At 39.5% G+C, this 14,244-nt stretch overlaps 2 protein-coding genes across 4 annotated transcripts in view; both read right to left on the reverse strand.

Moving 5' to 3' along the window:
* The window catches only part of xrcc1 (X-ray repair complementing defective repair in Chinese hamster cells 1), a 29,326-nt gene extending 22,075 nt beyond the window's left edge, over positions 1 to 7,251 (reverse strand). For both annotated transcript variants that reach the window (XM_078252345.1, XM_078252344.1), the window contains exons 1-7: positions 6,768 to 7,251; positions 6,492 to 6,584; positions 4,213 to 4,320; positions 3,940 to 4,098; positions 3,494 to 3,571; positions 737 to 860; positions 407 to 513 (exon numbers count right to left, since the gene is read on the reverse strand). In XM_078252345.1, the coding sequence (XP_078108471.1) occupies positions 407 to 513; positions 737 to 860; positions 3,494 to 3,571; positions 3,940 to 4,098; positions 4,213 to 4,320; positions 6,492 to 6,584; positions 6,768 to 6,818 (720 nt within the window). In that variant the 5' untranslated portion in view covers positions 6,819 to 7,251. The remainder of the gene's footprint in view (positions 1 to 406; positions 514 to 736; positions 861 to 3,493; positions 3,572 to 3,939; positions 4,099 to 4,212; positions 4,321 to 6,491; positions 6,585 to 6,767) is intronic.
* Positions 7,252 to 8,458: 1,207 nt separating this feature from the next.
* LOC144518929 (sialic acid-binding Ig-like lectin 5) lies at positions 8,459 to 13,893 on the reverse strand. 2 transcript variants are annotated; one of them, XM_078251810.1, is made up of 8 exons: positions 13,786 to 13,893; positions 12,201 to 12,605; positions 11,260 to 11,571; positions 10,907 to 11,170; positions 10,121 to 10,393; positions 9,198 to 9,300; positions 8,938 to 9,103; positions 8,459 to 8,818 (listed from the first exon to the last, which is right to left on the reverse strand). In XM_078251810.1, the coding sequence occupies exons 1-8, from the start codon at positions 13,826 to 13,828 to the stop codon at positions 8,660 to 8,662; spliced, it is 1,725 nt and encodes a 574-aa protein (XP_078107936.1). In that variant the 5' UTR covers positions 13,829 to 13,893; the 3' UTR covers positions 8,459 to 8,659. The 2 variants fall into 2 exon arrangements, with proteins under 2 accessions (XP_078107936.1, XP_078107937.1); XM_078251811.1 differs by having other exon boundaries at positions 12,201 to 12,602; positions 13,786 to 13,887.
* Between the last annotated feature and the right edge of the window lie 351 nt (positions 13,894 to 14,244).

Raw genomic sequence — 14,244 nt, forward strand, 5'->3', positions numbered from 1 at the left:
ACTAATGATAGGCTTACTGGCCTATAGGTAAGATAGTCACTAAGGCCATCCACAGATACAGTTCATACTAAGGATTCACTGGGCCACATGTATGTTTAACATTAAAACATGATTTATAAAATCAGGCAAACAATTATTAGGCTTTTTTAATAGCTTAGGATTCTATGCAAAAAAAAGGTATGTATAAGGGCTTTTGGCCGCCCTACACGTTATTGTAGGCCCAGTTTAACAACTCATTATTGTAGGCCCAGTTTAATATGAGACTTAATTTTATACAATATGTAGTAGGGGGTCCCTTAAAAAACGTTGAAAACCACTGGTCTAAATAAAGCAAAAAAAAACTACTGCTTGTTAAGGGAACTGCTGTTGGCTGGCTGTACTCTTCAGTGGAGAAAATGTTTAGTACCTGTGGTGAGGCAGAGTTGGAGGAGGAAGCGTGGCCTGATGAGTGAGAGCTGCCACCAGCCTGCAGGGCAGCTGCAGCGTAACTCAACCTCTCACTCTGAGGAGACACTAAAGAGAGAAAAGTGCAGAGGGCTGGTGAGGGAACAAAGCAGCTTCATAATAAAAATGCCTTTGAAATATCTCTGGCATACTGAAATAGCTTAAAATTAAGGCCAATTAGTGCTCTCTTGGCGTTTTTTTTTAATTATTCAAAGTGATTCGCACTTAGTGTTACAAGGACACAGGAGAATTTAATTGGGCTTTAGCAGCTTGTATATTTAAGTGGATTTACCTTTGAGTGAAGTACTGGACTTTGTTGCATTGTCCCGACCGAAGAAAAGACTGCCAGGTTGAAGGCTGGCAGCAGGTGAAAGAGGCTCCTCCTTCACCCTGAACTGTCCCAGCTTTGTCAGTTTCTGAGCGGAGAGAAGACAGAGAAGTTTAGTGCCTACAGAGAAGGTAGATGCACTGACTTTCTCTGAATATAGCAAAAATAAGTTTCAACTCATCAAATTATTTCATAGTTATAAAGTTGTGTAGATCACAGAATAAAATAAGGTGCTACACACTGCTGTGCCATGTTTTAAAGGGCCGGGTATCGTTAAAAAATATTCAATACCGATACCCGTACCGATACCAATACCGTGACTTCGACACCAGTTCCTAAACAATACTTTTTTCAATACCAATTTTATAAAACAAAAGAAATTACAACATTACGGCACAAATCTTTTTATTTATTTTTCAGCTCCTACTACTGTACGTGAGCCCAGTCTGAGTAACGTAGAGTTTTTCCTGCCTGCCTCTACGACGTGTAACGTTCGACAGCCGATCACCAGCATTATTAGATCTTGGTAGAAACATGCTGCATGCCTATTGGCTCACTGACGCTGATGAGATTTACTCCTTAAATATAGAAGTTGGTTATTGAATGACGAGGCATTTTTCAATACTTTAGTGGTAATTCGGACGGTGCCTAAAAAGTATTGAAGCACTGTTGATAACAGCGCAGCCGCACATTTAATCTTACAGTAATATGCTCACGAAGACCATCTTCTTATAATACTACATGTAATGCAGACACTAACATGAATAGATAACTTGTTTACTGGTGGTCTGTCTGGTTTCTCCAACTTGTTTTGTAAATGGTAATAACTTAAAACTCGAAAAAATAGAACTGGGAAGTGAACCTTAATACTTCTTGGGTATTAACTGAAATGTTTCCCATAGTGTCAAAAACTTGGTATAACAAAGTCTAAAGTGTGCATTAAATGTCTTTGCAGACAAGCTGGTTTACTTATTTTTTGGTCAGGCAGTTTTCTGATTCAGATAATAACTTTGCAAATTTCGGACTATTTCACTAAAGGCAGTGACACACCAACCCGATAATCGGCCGTCGGACAGTCTGGCGAGGTCAGTGACTCGAGTCTGTTCAGTGTGTTCCGTGCCGTCGTCCGTCCGAGGAGCCGTTGGCCTTCATTTTGGCCGACCTGAGTTGTTGCATCGGAGGGCGGGCAGTCGGACTCCATGACCAATCTGATTGGTGGAGTGCTAAACCGGAAATGACAAGCGGGATGAGCGTGACTAAGCCTCTCAAAATCTGACGGAATTTTTTTTAAACTGACTTTTGTCGATCTGAAATGAAGACAGATTCAGCAACTGCATGGCCTATTTCTCGCTTAAAATGTTTTCAGAAACACGTTTCGGTGAACTATCTTCGTAAAATATGAGATTGTATTCTGAACGAATATGCCATTATACATATACATACACATATACGCCATTATGCCCGGTTGAATAATCCGGGAGAAACCAGACCCACGTGATGCGTTGTCCAATCAGCTGGTGGTTTTCATTTTTTGGGCGACAATACAGATTAGCGCCACCTGCTGTTATGGAGACGTATTACATGCTCAAGTCAGCGTCGCTTCGGTGTGTTCTGAGGCACTTTAAGGAGCTCGGGGAGCCGACTGATCAGTCCGACGGCCGACCGTTGGCAGAAAAGGCCGTCGGACTGATCAGATTGGTGTGTCAGGGGCTTTAGGCAAAGTTCTTATATGAAGTCTTGTGTTGAGACAACATCTAAAATGTGAGATGCTTGTCTTTCTTTGAAAAGGGTTTTGTAGAAGAAAATGTTTGTACTTTCCAATATGGAGGATATATTTATTCATAATTCAAATTGAAAGTCCAAAGAGAAAACGAAGCAAGATCAAATTGAAAATAGTATTATTTTACTACGCTACTAGGAAAAATCATGCCATAATTAAACGTGAAATGTAAAAGCTTAAATGGAAATACTGAAATTAAAATCTCAAATAGAAAAAAAGAAATCATTTTATTTTAGCCTTTCCCTTTTATAATTTTCAATAGTTTTTTTCGTCTGCTATTTCACCACTAAATTCATTTCTGAGACTGTTTTATGCGAGAAATTAACGGTGTACAGTTTTACAAAAAATTATGGCCAATTGCCCATTTGCTCTGATATGTTGTCAGACTTGGAAGCTCCAGTCTTAGGTGACAGCCAGCTTGCGGTGGCCGGGATCGCTTGCTTACCAGCGGCCAGTAATACTCACAGCTTCCCCCCGGTCGTTTTGACTGACGAGATGGCGGCGAGCGGAAAAACCAACAGCTAAAGTGAGTTGTTCAAAACCTTTTTTAGTAAACTCTGGGTACACAAACAATGTTGTCAATGCTTTCGTTAAGGTGTAGAGCCCCTGGTGATACTTGGAGCAAAGTTTCATGTTGTGTCGAGCCTTCTTAGTGTTTTAAAAATAGAGATTTTCATGCGATCATAGTAGTGCCACTAGCACTCCCATTCAAAAGGCCATTTGACCGAAAAACGAGAATACGCTAAGTCTTAAAAGTGGCGTTTTTGTCCTAATTATGCTTTTAAACGAAAGTTTGACTCGGGTATATTCACAAGAAGACCCTAGGTTGCATTTTGGCGAGAGTTACGCTTTAACAATATTCTCAGGTCTCAAGGGAAAATATCCAAAGATAAAACAACATCTCCAGGCACCGTGGAGTTCGACAACTTGGCATGACTTACCGGGGATGCTGTTGGAGGAGGATCATTTTTGTCAGGCGGTGAATGAAACTTAACAAAGGCCACTCCGTACGCTATGTTCTACGAAGTACACACACAAAATCAAACTACATTTAATATCACAAATAGCAATGGCTAAATGCTTTCACAGAAGTCCCCTTTAAGCTTGACAGTTACCTTAACTGAAGTACTAAACACAACATCTACATCTACAGGTGCAACCATGCAGCTTTAATACAAGTAGATCCTTATCGTGCTCTGTGTGTCACGCAATCATTTGTACTGTTTGTCAAGTTATGGTGCACTGCTGGTGGTGGTGGTGAAAGTGCTGTAAAAAATATTCCAAAATGCAAATGGTTTACTTTTGGATTCTGTTAATTAAGAGATAGATGGATAATAGATGAGATCAGTTTGCACAGTTTTCTGTATTTAAATGACTGGGCCCTTACCTTGCTGTATGGCTGGCTACACACAATTTTCACTCGGTCCCACTTCTCCTGTGCTGTGCTCTTCTGCAGCTGGTTGGGCCCAAAGAAACGCACCCGGTTCAAGTTGGTGCCGTTACGGCTCTCCGTTGGGGACATGAAGGAAGACGTAACCAAAATAACCTCAAAGAGAGAAAGATTGACATCAAAGAATAAGAAAATAATTACAGTAGTAGGGTGATTATAATTTATTTGGAGGCGATATGCTTTGGAATTGGGTTTGGTTTGCAAGGACACCTCATAGTCCTGGTCTCTGACAGCTGAAGAATTCCCCACCAGCACCTCGATGAAAGCTGACCCTTCATTTCCAATATCAATGCTGTGCACCTGCTCCTCCTTCTCGAACTGAGAGAAAAGAAAAACAGCGCAGGTTAACAGAGCATACACAAGAAACAAAGTCAAGTGGCCGGGTTGGCTCAGTGGGTAAAGCAGGCGCACATATACTTGGAGGTTTATGCCTCGACGCAGAGGTCCAGGGTTCGAAATCCGACCTGTGACGATTTCCTGCATGTCTTCCCCTTCTCTCTCTCCCCTTTCTCATCTAGCTGTCAGGTCAACAGACCTTAACCCTTGTGTTGTCTTTCCATCAACCTTGAAAACCTTTTTTTTTTTTTTTAGGTGTTTTTGACACCTTTTTTTTCTTGTTTTTTTCCAACATTTTAAATTTTTCTTCGATGCATTTTCAGCATTTCTACGTCCCATATTTTCTGATATAAAACAAAAATTGAAAACGGGTCAATGTGACCCGAGGTCAACAGAATGGATGCAAGAGGTTAAACTATTTAACCGGTCCCTACTTTTTAACATGTTTATGCCAAGGAAATATACATATATCAACACAGACTGTCCCTGAGTGATACAATACTTTGTATTAGCATATACAATTTCCTAATCAAAATTTCAAAGTGCGCTTAAAGTGCCTTTAACATATTCTGTAAAATATCATAATCTATTCTTAATCTATTCTTAAAGCCTCAGGCAAGAGTTGAATAGAGACAAAGATGAGCACGATATGTTATCAATATATTTTCACCCAGATTTAGTTAAAAGCTTTGCAGTAGCACCTTTTTAAAGAAACAGTCAAGGTGCAATTCACTTCAGCCTAATCCCTTAACCTAATAACTAACAATTCTGTCAAGTCCGCAAAAAAAAAAAAATGCAGAAGAAGGGAAACCCAAAAGGACACAAATATATCAACAAAGGAAAAGTGGAAGGCAATATTTTGTTAATTGGTGACCTACCACACAAATGTTCCACTAATCTTCTGTCGCACACTAAAAACTCATCTGTTTAGACTGCACCTTGGCCCATAAAATACAATGTATTTATAAAATAAAATGTAGGCATTACTGTATCCACATGGTTGAATGCCTTCATTGTTAAGTCACTTTGGATGAAAGCATCAGCGAAATAAATGTAATTGCAAATTGCTTCGCACTTCAGAAGTTACAGAAAACGAGTGCCCAGCCCTTACCACTTGACAACTACAAACAGCAAATTGGATTAAAATCTTTCCTTTTCTTTGGTGGACAAACGGCCAGGAAAGAAACTAGCAGAGCAATTGGGGACATTTAGAACTCACCGAGTTCTGTAAATCCCAGCAATTTAGATCAGAGCACCAGTATTTACTCTATTGTTATTGTTTTTATTCTTATGTATGTATATTTCAAATATTTGTTGGATTTTTGAGCAATCTGGCACATGAGTTTCCTTCAGGATTAATGGAGGTCTATTTTATCTTGATTTGGATCAAATTGTTTTTCAAAAGTAATCCAGTGGGATTTCGGATCACGGATTGGATCAAATCTTGGAAATGGGTTTTTCAAAAGCAAAAGAGGGATTCCAAACTAAGATCAGAGGATGTAATCCGATTTTACATTTGATCTGGATCAAACCTGCCCTTTGGGTTTTTCAAAAGTTTGAACTCGGTTTGGGATCTATTTGATCCAAAAAAAACAGGATTATCCTGATCCCATCAGAAGGGTGGATTCAGTTGTGATAAGTGATTACAAAATTAATGTTTACTGATGATATATACATTTCTTCATATTTGAAGCATATATGAAGCATGTCACATCTAATGAGATATGGTAAACACTAAAACAAACATAACAAAATAAGGAATGTAAAATGTTTCTGTTTCTTAAAATTAAAACAAACAATGGCTATTTGTGGCCACCGGTATTTTGCCTACCTGTTCTTCTTTGCTAAGCCAGTAGGCTACACTGTTAGTTCCATTTAAGGCTCTGGTAAACAGGATTTGGTAACCCTATTTGGATCACAGTGATCCAATCCAATGTTCCTTTAAAAAACTGGCATCAAAGTAAGATGGATCAGGTAATCCTGGATAGCAAATCCGGATCAATTTGATCCAGATTACATTTTTTGAAAAACTGGGCCCAGGTTTTATGAGTAAACTAGTATAGGTAAACACATCAATAATCACGTATGTCAAGCATGTTATGTAACCACTGCTTGGTAAAAACCTGTGGGAGTACACAGGTTAAAAAGCATACCTGCAGAATGACTGATGTCTGTTTCTCCCCGGGCCTTGCTGCTTTCCACTTTCTGTAGGTGTCAGAGCTCAGCAGGTTGTCTGCCTTGTGAGTCTGTTTTGCATTATGACAAGAAGAGAGTGGAAGAAAGGCTCACATTTGGCTAAATATAATTTAAAAAAAAAAAATATATATATATATATATATATATATATATATATATATGCATGCAGAGCTTTGTGTCAGGAAACGAGGGGATCACTTTACAAATGCAATGCAAGTGACAAATGAACTTACAGTGTCCTCGGTGCTGCAAGACACGACGTGTTTGAGTTGGATTTCTGGCATGTTGTTGCAGGTAACAGACTGATTAATAAGCCAGTGTGAAGGAAGATAAACAAGCCGGGCGATTGCCTTGCCACTAAGCGCTATCGCAACCAGTTAGCAAAACATAAAACAACATAAAGTGTCCTTTCAGTGGATGTAAATTCACTTTGTTGCTAGTCAGACATACCGTAAGCTAACGTGATAGCATGCTAGCAAACAATAGGCAGAAGGAACTTTTCCTGATTAGCCTGATTATTTTAACACACCTCAAGTGCCGTTACGCACAAACCTTTGAAACTGCTATATGCTTGACACATAGCCGCCTACTTTGGCATTACATTAAACATCAGAAAACATATATTAATGCTTTTAATTTTAAGATAAATGTGCGTGGAGGCGAACTCATATTCCCACCAAAAGCATGATGTGCTTCGTGCTGTGACGCAATTTCCGCCTAACGGCATTTCCATCCAATCAGAGCTTTGTGTTCTTCTTTGTCAGTTAAATAAAAGCATCATCAGGGTTTTATCGCCACCACCAGTTTCTGAGTGTGTACTTGAGAAAGCCTGAGCGAGACCACCTCGTTCCATACACTTAAGCATTTAAAATATGATTAAAATGCACATTTTCAAATCTACTATCAGGAAACGTAATTATTAATATAGGCTCAATTTCTCGCATCCCTGAAACAGCGGTTGTCCTTGTTCTCTAATCATTTATTTCTAGAAATCAGATAACACTGTATTCATCCCTAGTTGGTCATCATATAGAAGCACCAAACACAAACCAGATAAAGACAAAAAGAAAAGGATAAAAACAAAGCAAAGGAAAAACAAATAAGAAAGTTACATCTTAATGTATACAGACAGATACAGTACAATTAGTAGGGTACAGGAGTATAATAAAAGTACAAAAAAACTAAACCAAATAAACCAAAATTAGAAAGCTACTGTATATAGAATACAATACCTAGGCCAGTGTACATAAATGCATCAGTATATCAGTGCACTTAAAACACAGACTTCTGCCAAAAGTCAAATTATGTAAATGCCCTTAACAACGAAACATTTAGACATCTACTTAAACAGTTGAATTATATATGTAAACGGATGTGAAAGTTAGACTGCAATCATTTATATATTGATAATAGCGGGTTCTTTTGGATGGACTTCGTGGGTGGATTCCCAGTATTTTTTTCTTTCTTTAATATTTGTTTTTCTTCCTCTACTGCAGTCACAGTGAATATCACTTCTGTAAACATTTGCTTGTGCCATTTTGTGTGGAAAAACTACTAAAAATTTAATTTCACTGGGATGCTTATTATTATTATTATATAATATTAGAGCTGTGCTTTTCCTGAAATGACAAGACATATATTCTCATGAGCACTGTGATACACTTCCTCACGTATGGAATAAATGTTGCAAATTGCATTACAGGTTGAGCTGCAATCTTTCTCCCCCCAAAGGAACTTTAAAACACCGTCTGAGGATCACTTTGTGTTAGACATGCTGCAGCTGAAAATGTGATTGGAGCAGCAGTAGACTGGTAAGACCAAATCAAATGTGAGTGATTGTGTGGGTTGTAGAATAGACACAAGATGAAAAAACTCTTTTATCAAACCTTTTCATGTTTAAGAGCACAAAGGAAGGTTACAGGCAAACAGAGATAGAAATTGTTTAATATGGAAATTTGGAGAGTGACAGACCACCAGTAGCTATTCAAGAGATCACACAATGCATGTACAATATATACAACTGGAAGTTACATAATCTATGCATTACCATCAGTGTGAGAAATAATCTGAAGTCTAATGTAAGTTTAATGTAGCAGTAGAATCATGCAACATCTCAACAGTGGGCTCAGAGGATCTCCAAGTATATGGCCGTCTCTGCATCGCCCATAGCAGTGCTCTGCACCTCTCTCGTGCCTCTGACTCCCAAACCCGCTCGTCTGTCTATTCCTCCACCCTCTCCATCTCTTCTTCTTCTCTCCCCACCTCGTCTGCCAATTGGACGGATCTAAAAAAAACAAAAAAAAAACAAAGGGACAGATGTTGCTAATCTTCAAATTTAGAAATTACAGATTTAACATTTTTTTATTTATGCAATGCCCCTTTGTTGCCAGGGCCATAACCTACCTGCTTAGTATGGACAAAAAGAGGTGTGCAGTTCTGGTAAACAAGTTGGTAGCTGCCGTTGGTGTAGATATGGGTCACTTCTGTGCAATTAACGTAGAGGGGCATCCGATCCTGATAAATTTCCAATCCTTCAGGGTACTTGGCTGGGCGTCTACTCAGGACCTGTCTGAGAGGAGCACAACAGGTATGTAAAACCTCACAATAAAGGAAGTGAGACACATTTTAAGGGAACATTTAAAGGACTGATTTGCTTCACATACTTTCCAGCTCTCTTTCGGCAGCAGTAGAAAAAAAGAGACAGAAGGAATATGACCAGGCAAATGGACATAGCAGGTATCACCATCCACAACAAAGGTGCCATCGCTGTAAAATGGACAAAAAGAGCAGCGATGGATCAGCATAAGATGTGGAACTATAATAATTACAATTTTCCTTTCCCACTATTGGTAAAACAGCATGGATTAAAGTTTAATCTAGACCGATCAGGCATGTACTGTACGTGATGTAACGGCTTCACTTAGATGTTCCAAAATAAGATCAGGGGAAAGTTTTTTTAAATGTAACAAAGTGAGCACTGCAATATGAATGACATATAAAATGGACTGCAGCAACTGAAAAGCTGTGCCCATAGTTTAATAAAGGTACAACATAGGGCTGCAACTAACGATTAAGTCGATTAATCTGTCGATTATTTTCTCCATTAATCGATTAGTTGTTTGATCTATAAAAATGTCAGAACATGGTGAAAAATGTGGATCAGCGTTTCCCAAAGCCTAAGACGACGTCCTCAAATGTCTTGTTTTGTTCAAAACTCAAAGATATTCAGTTTACTGTCACAGAGGAGAGAAGAAACTAGAAAATATTCACATTTAAGAAGCTGGAATCAGAGAAATCTTATTTTTTTAATAAAAAAATGACTCAAACCGATTAATCAATTATCAAAATAGTTGGCGATTAATTTAATAGTTGACAACTAATCGACTCATCGATTCATCGTTGCACCTCTAGTACAAAAACATAAGGTTTTCTGTGTAGCATGATTCAGCTTATTCTCTTCTACTTATGTTTCCAAGCTGCAGGCATGTTGCACAGATGTTTCAGCACCATCCCGACACCAGAATGAATAAACAACAGGCAGAGCTGATGTCTGCGTTAGTGTGGAAAAGCAGTGCTTTGAACTCACCTTCACCTCCCTGCAGCAACACCAGGGAGTCATTTCCCATTGCATTGAAAGCAAAGCAGATCACAGTCTGAGGTTTGTCCATATGGCCCATCAGAGTAGCTGTTAGCGTGTCGGGCTCAGATGTTACCGACACGTTGTAATCACGAGGTGGGATAGTACCATTTACGCTCCAGGTAACTGCTGGTTTGGGGTTGGAGTTCACTGAACAGCGACACAGCACCTTCTGATCCTCCACAACACAGATGGAGGACAGCCGGAGAATGATTGGTTTATCTACAGGAGAGAAAGACCACATTTAAACTTCTTAAACTTAGCTTTTTATTCATGTGATATTGAAACTCTGTTTCACCATATTGTGTCTACTCTGTACAGATGGAACCACTCCATTGTGTATGAAGCTTTAACTATACAAAACAGGGTCTAAGGGAAATATGCTTATTTGCTTTCTTGCAGAGTTAGATCAGAAGATCAAAACCACTCTGGTGTCTGTAAAGCTAAATATGAAGCCAAAGCCAGGAAACAGCTTAGTATAGCGCAAAGACTGGAAACAGGGAGAAACAGCTAGCCTGGCATTGTCCAAAGTTAACAAAAAAGCCTATATGCACACCTAAAGCTCACTAATTAACATATAATATCTTGTTTGTTTGATTCGTACAAAAACCAAAGGGTAAAAACAAAATTTTGTCATTTTAAAGGAGGTAATGTACCAGACAATTTCTTTCTTGTGAAATATTCAAAATATGTGTGTATGGCCATCAGTGGTAGGCCTACAAGAAGTAGGATTACATCGTATGTTCAGCAGCGTGGGCCGGGACTCTCCTCGACCAATCAGGTTCTGTGCCGAGCAGCGGACCCTCATGTCTCGGGTCACGTTGAACAGCCGGACTGTGTGTGTGCGCTGGTGGAGGTGCACCGTGCGGCCGTGTTGACTGTAGGACCAGCGGTACTCAGACACCGGAGGGTCAGCTTTACATGAGCAGACCAACAAGGCGCTGCCCCCCTCCTGCACTATCAAGGACTGGACCTGAACCGTTACATCTTTTGGGGAAACTATGGAGTAGAAAGAAAACACAAAAGGTTTTAGTATAAACTGAGCCAAGGAACACAATAATAGGCCTAGTGGTGAAAACTATGCTTACATGTCACATGCAGATCCTTCGAAATGGCCAATGCTTTGGCGCCTGGGTAACTGACTTCACATTTGAGCCTGGGTTTCACCTGGTGAGACACAGTAAAGGACAGAGAGGCCAGTAACATTGGCCTGTGGGGCTCTGGGTGGATTGTCTGTACCTCCCGTGGCTCAGTGCTGTTCAGCTGGGCTCCTCTCTCCCAGCTCCACTGCAGAGAAGGAGGTCTGGAAGGGCAGTGATAGCTGACAGAGCAGTTCAGGGTGACCAGCTGTCCCTCTGTGGCTGACAACATGCCGCTGATGACAGGAGCCTCAGGGGTGTCTGTCAGTGAGGAAAATCTCCATCATTGCTGTGCGTTACTGCTGATGTGTATTCCCTTAAAGATAAAATATGAATTCTACTAAAGCACAGTGCAGAATCCCCTACAAAGGCCATTATTGTGGATTCTATGTTTGTAATAACCGATCAGCCCATGTGAGATTGTTTATTTAAGGTGGATGATTCCACATTCATTTTTTTGTCGGTTTTACAAAATGATTTAATCTTTCTATGATTGTTTCCTAGATTTTCTTCATGTAATCTTAATTTATTCTTTTCTAAGTACTACTTGACTGTCAGGGTTATTTTGCATTCATTTGTTCATTTATTTATTGCTATGTTTGGCATGATGGTGACCTGAAAGGGAAGAAATATCTACACGTCATGCACTTCAATAAAAAAATGATTGACTAAAACATTCATCTCAGCTTTTTGGGTGCTTTTCTTTTGTATGCAAGTGTGTCGGAGACTCTCCACTGTGTGTTTGCATGAATATACTGTATTTCTGCTCCTATGCAATTCCAATTTGTTTTTAGTTCTAAAACCTGGATACACATACCTTATCTGGTTGTTAAATATCCAAAATAACTGCTTTTATAAAGAGAGAAGAAAGAAACAGTGTAGGGACTCACCCACAACGTCCAGATTGAAGCTCACTGGCCGCCCCCAAAGTAAGTCATCACCTCTCTTCAGAGCGATCTCAAACCCCCGGGAGTCATCCTGGCTGATCCTTTCGATCTTCACTGAGCAGTCTCCATCTGGGATTCGCCCAAAGAGGGACGTCCGGCCTTGGAAATCCCGGCTGACTTGATCTCTGTCCTCGCTGTTAAAAGCGGTGCTGCGGAGAGGGAAGAAGCGACCACCACCTCTGAACCTCAGACGTACATCCACCCTCTCCTTCCTCCCCCTGAGAGGTTGAGGAGCTAGAGGAGTGAAAGAACAGGGAATCACCACACAGGAACCCACCAGGGCTTGGACATGGTCCGGGACTGAGGGCACAGGGGAGACAGCCTGGACCCTCCTCCACAGGGCTGCTGCTGGGATAGAAAACAGAAAGCACCATAACATTTTCAGCATCAAACACTTCATTTACTGCATTCTTGTGAATTTTTATGCAACAATTTATGGTGCAAATGTCTTTATTTATGTAAAGGAAATTTTATATTCTCCTGTATTGTTCAAAACTTCATCACATGTGTTTCGGGATGTTTTTTAGGAATCAACAACAAATCTGTCAATGAATGAGACCTTGTTAAAGCCAGAAGCTGCAAAGTTTAAATCTACGTAAATCTATCTTTGTTTTTTCACGCTCCTGTTGTGTTCTTTATCCCCCCAGTATTGCACAAGTAGACACAGTTCTTGTTTTCCATACATGTTTTGAGCCCACTGAACTGTTATTTTTACCTCTTTTGGGGAGTGGGATCGCTCATATTTTTGAGGGGGATACATCTACCTCTTCTTAATATTGGGGGGGGGCGACAAATCCCCTGCATCCCCCCTGAAACCTACACCAATGTTAGTAAGCCATCCAACCGCATAAATGCCTTTTAATTGTTATATTCATGTCTTATGTATTTATTTGACCACTATGAAGACAATTTTGCATGGCCAATTAAAACTTCCCAGGTCTAACTGAATGAATCCCTTGAGATCTTCTAGAAAGGTCATCATAAAGACACACTGGAACTAACAGGACGTTAGAACTGCTGTTTTCAGCTGCACTGTCTGCAAATTCATTAAATGACCTAGAACAATTTCGCAACAGATGTATATTTAGAAAAGGGAAGAGGGCAAGTGCACTTTAGAAAATCTACTACACTTAAGTGTTGTAACCATGTTTTACAAACATTTGATATTATGTAGTAAATACTTTAAAATTGATTATTTCAGGAAACATTATATGTGCTGTCACATTGTTACCAACTTCATGGAGAAAATAAATGAGCATATATCTTTTAAAGCAACAGAAACGATCCTCGTCGGTGACTATAATGTGATCATCAACTACATTATATTCTGCAGGATTCACAGACAAAAAAATAATAATATTTCCATCTCTTACAGTAATCATTATGGTAATAACAGTGATATCAGAGGGGATAATCTAAGGAGTTCAACATCAATAAACAATGAATGAATAACCTTGAAATTCATACAGCAATTTGAAGCTAATGCATTTCTTTAAAAAAAAACACACCAAATGATTAAATTACTCACCAAAAATCAGAGGACACACAAGAAAGACAGTGTCCACATGCATGACTGCAACCCTGCTCTGCCAGCACAGACAAAGGTGAGGATGAAGAGAGGAGCAGAGAGGGGGAAGTTGGAGTGTTTCATTGTGCTCCTTGTACTATGACTTTACTTTAATGCTTCCTCTTACTCTTCCAATATCTAATGTCTTTGAGTATTACATACATTTAGAAAGGCGTCTGCCAAATAAAATGTATTATTATTATTATTATTATTATTCATTACATACATACCACTGAGCTAATTTTGCAATCAGCAATGGTAGGTCTACAACTTAACAATTATTTAAGCATGTCAAAATACTTTCAAATACTTATTTAAGTGGTGGAACTAGGAATTGTTTGGGGAAAAAATACCTCAGCAAGTGTCTGTGAGACAACACATGACAAAGCATGTGAGTCACTCTCATGCTGTTGGCCATTT

This window comes from Sander vitreus, chromosome 6, assembly GCF_031162955.1.
Source record: "Sander vitreus isolate 19-12246 chromosome 6, sanVit1, whole genome shotgun sequence".
In the NCBI taxonomy this organism is placed as follows: domain Eukaryota; kingdom Metazoa; phylum Chordata; class Actinopteri; order Perciformes; family Percidae; genus Sander; species Sander vitreus.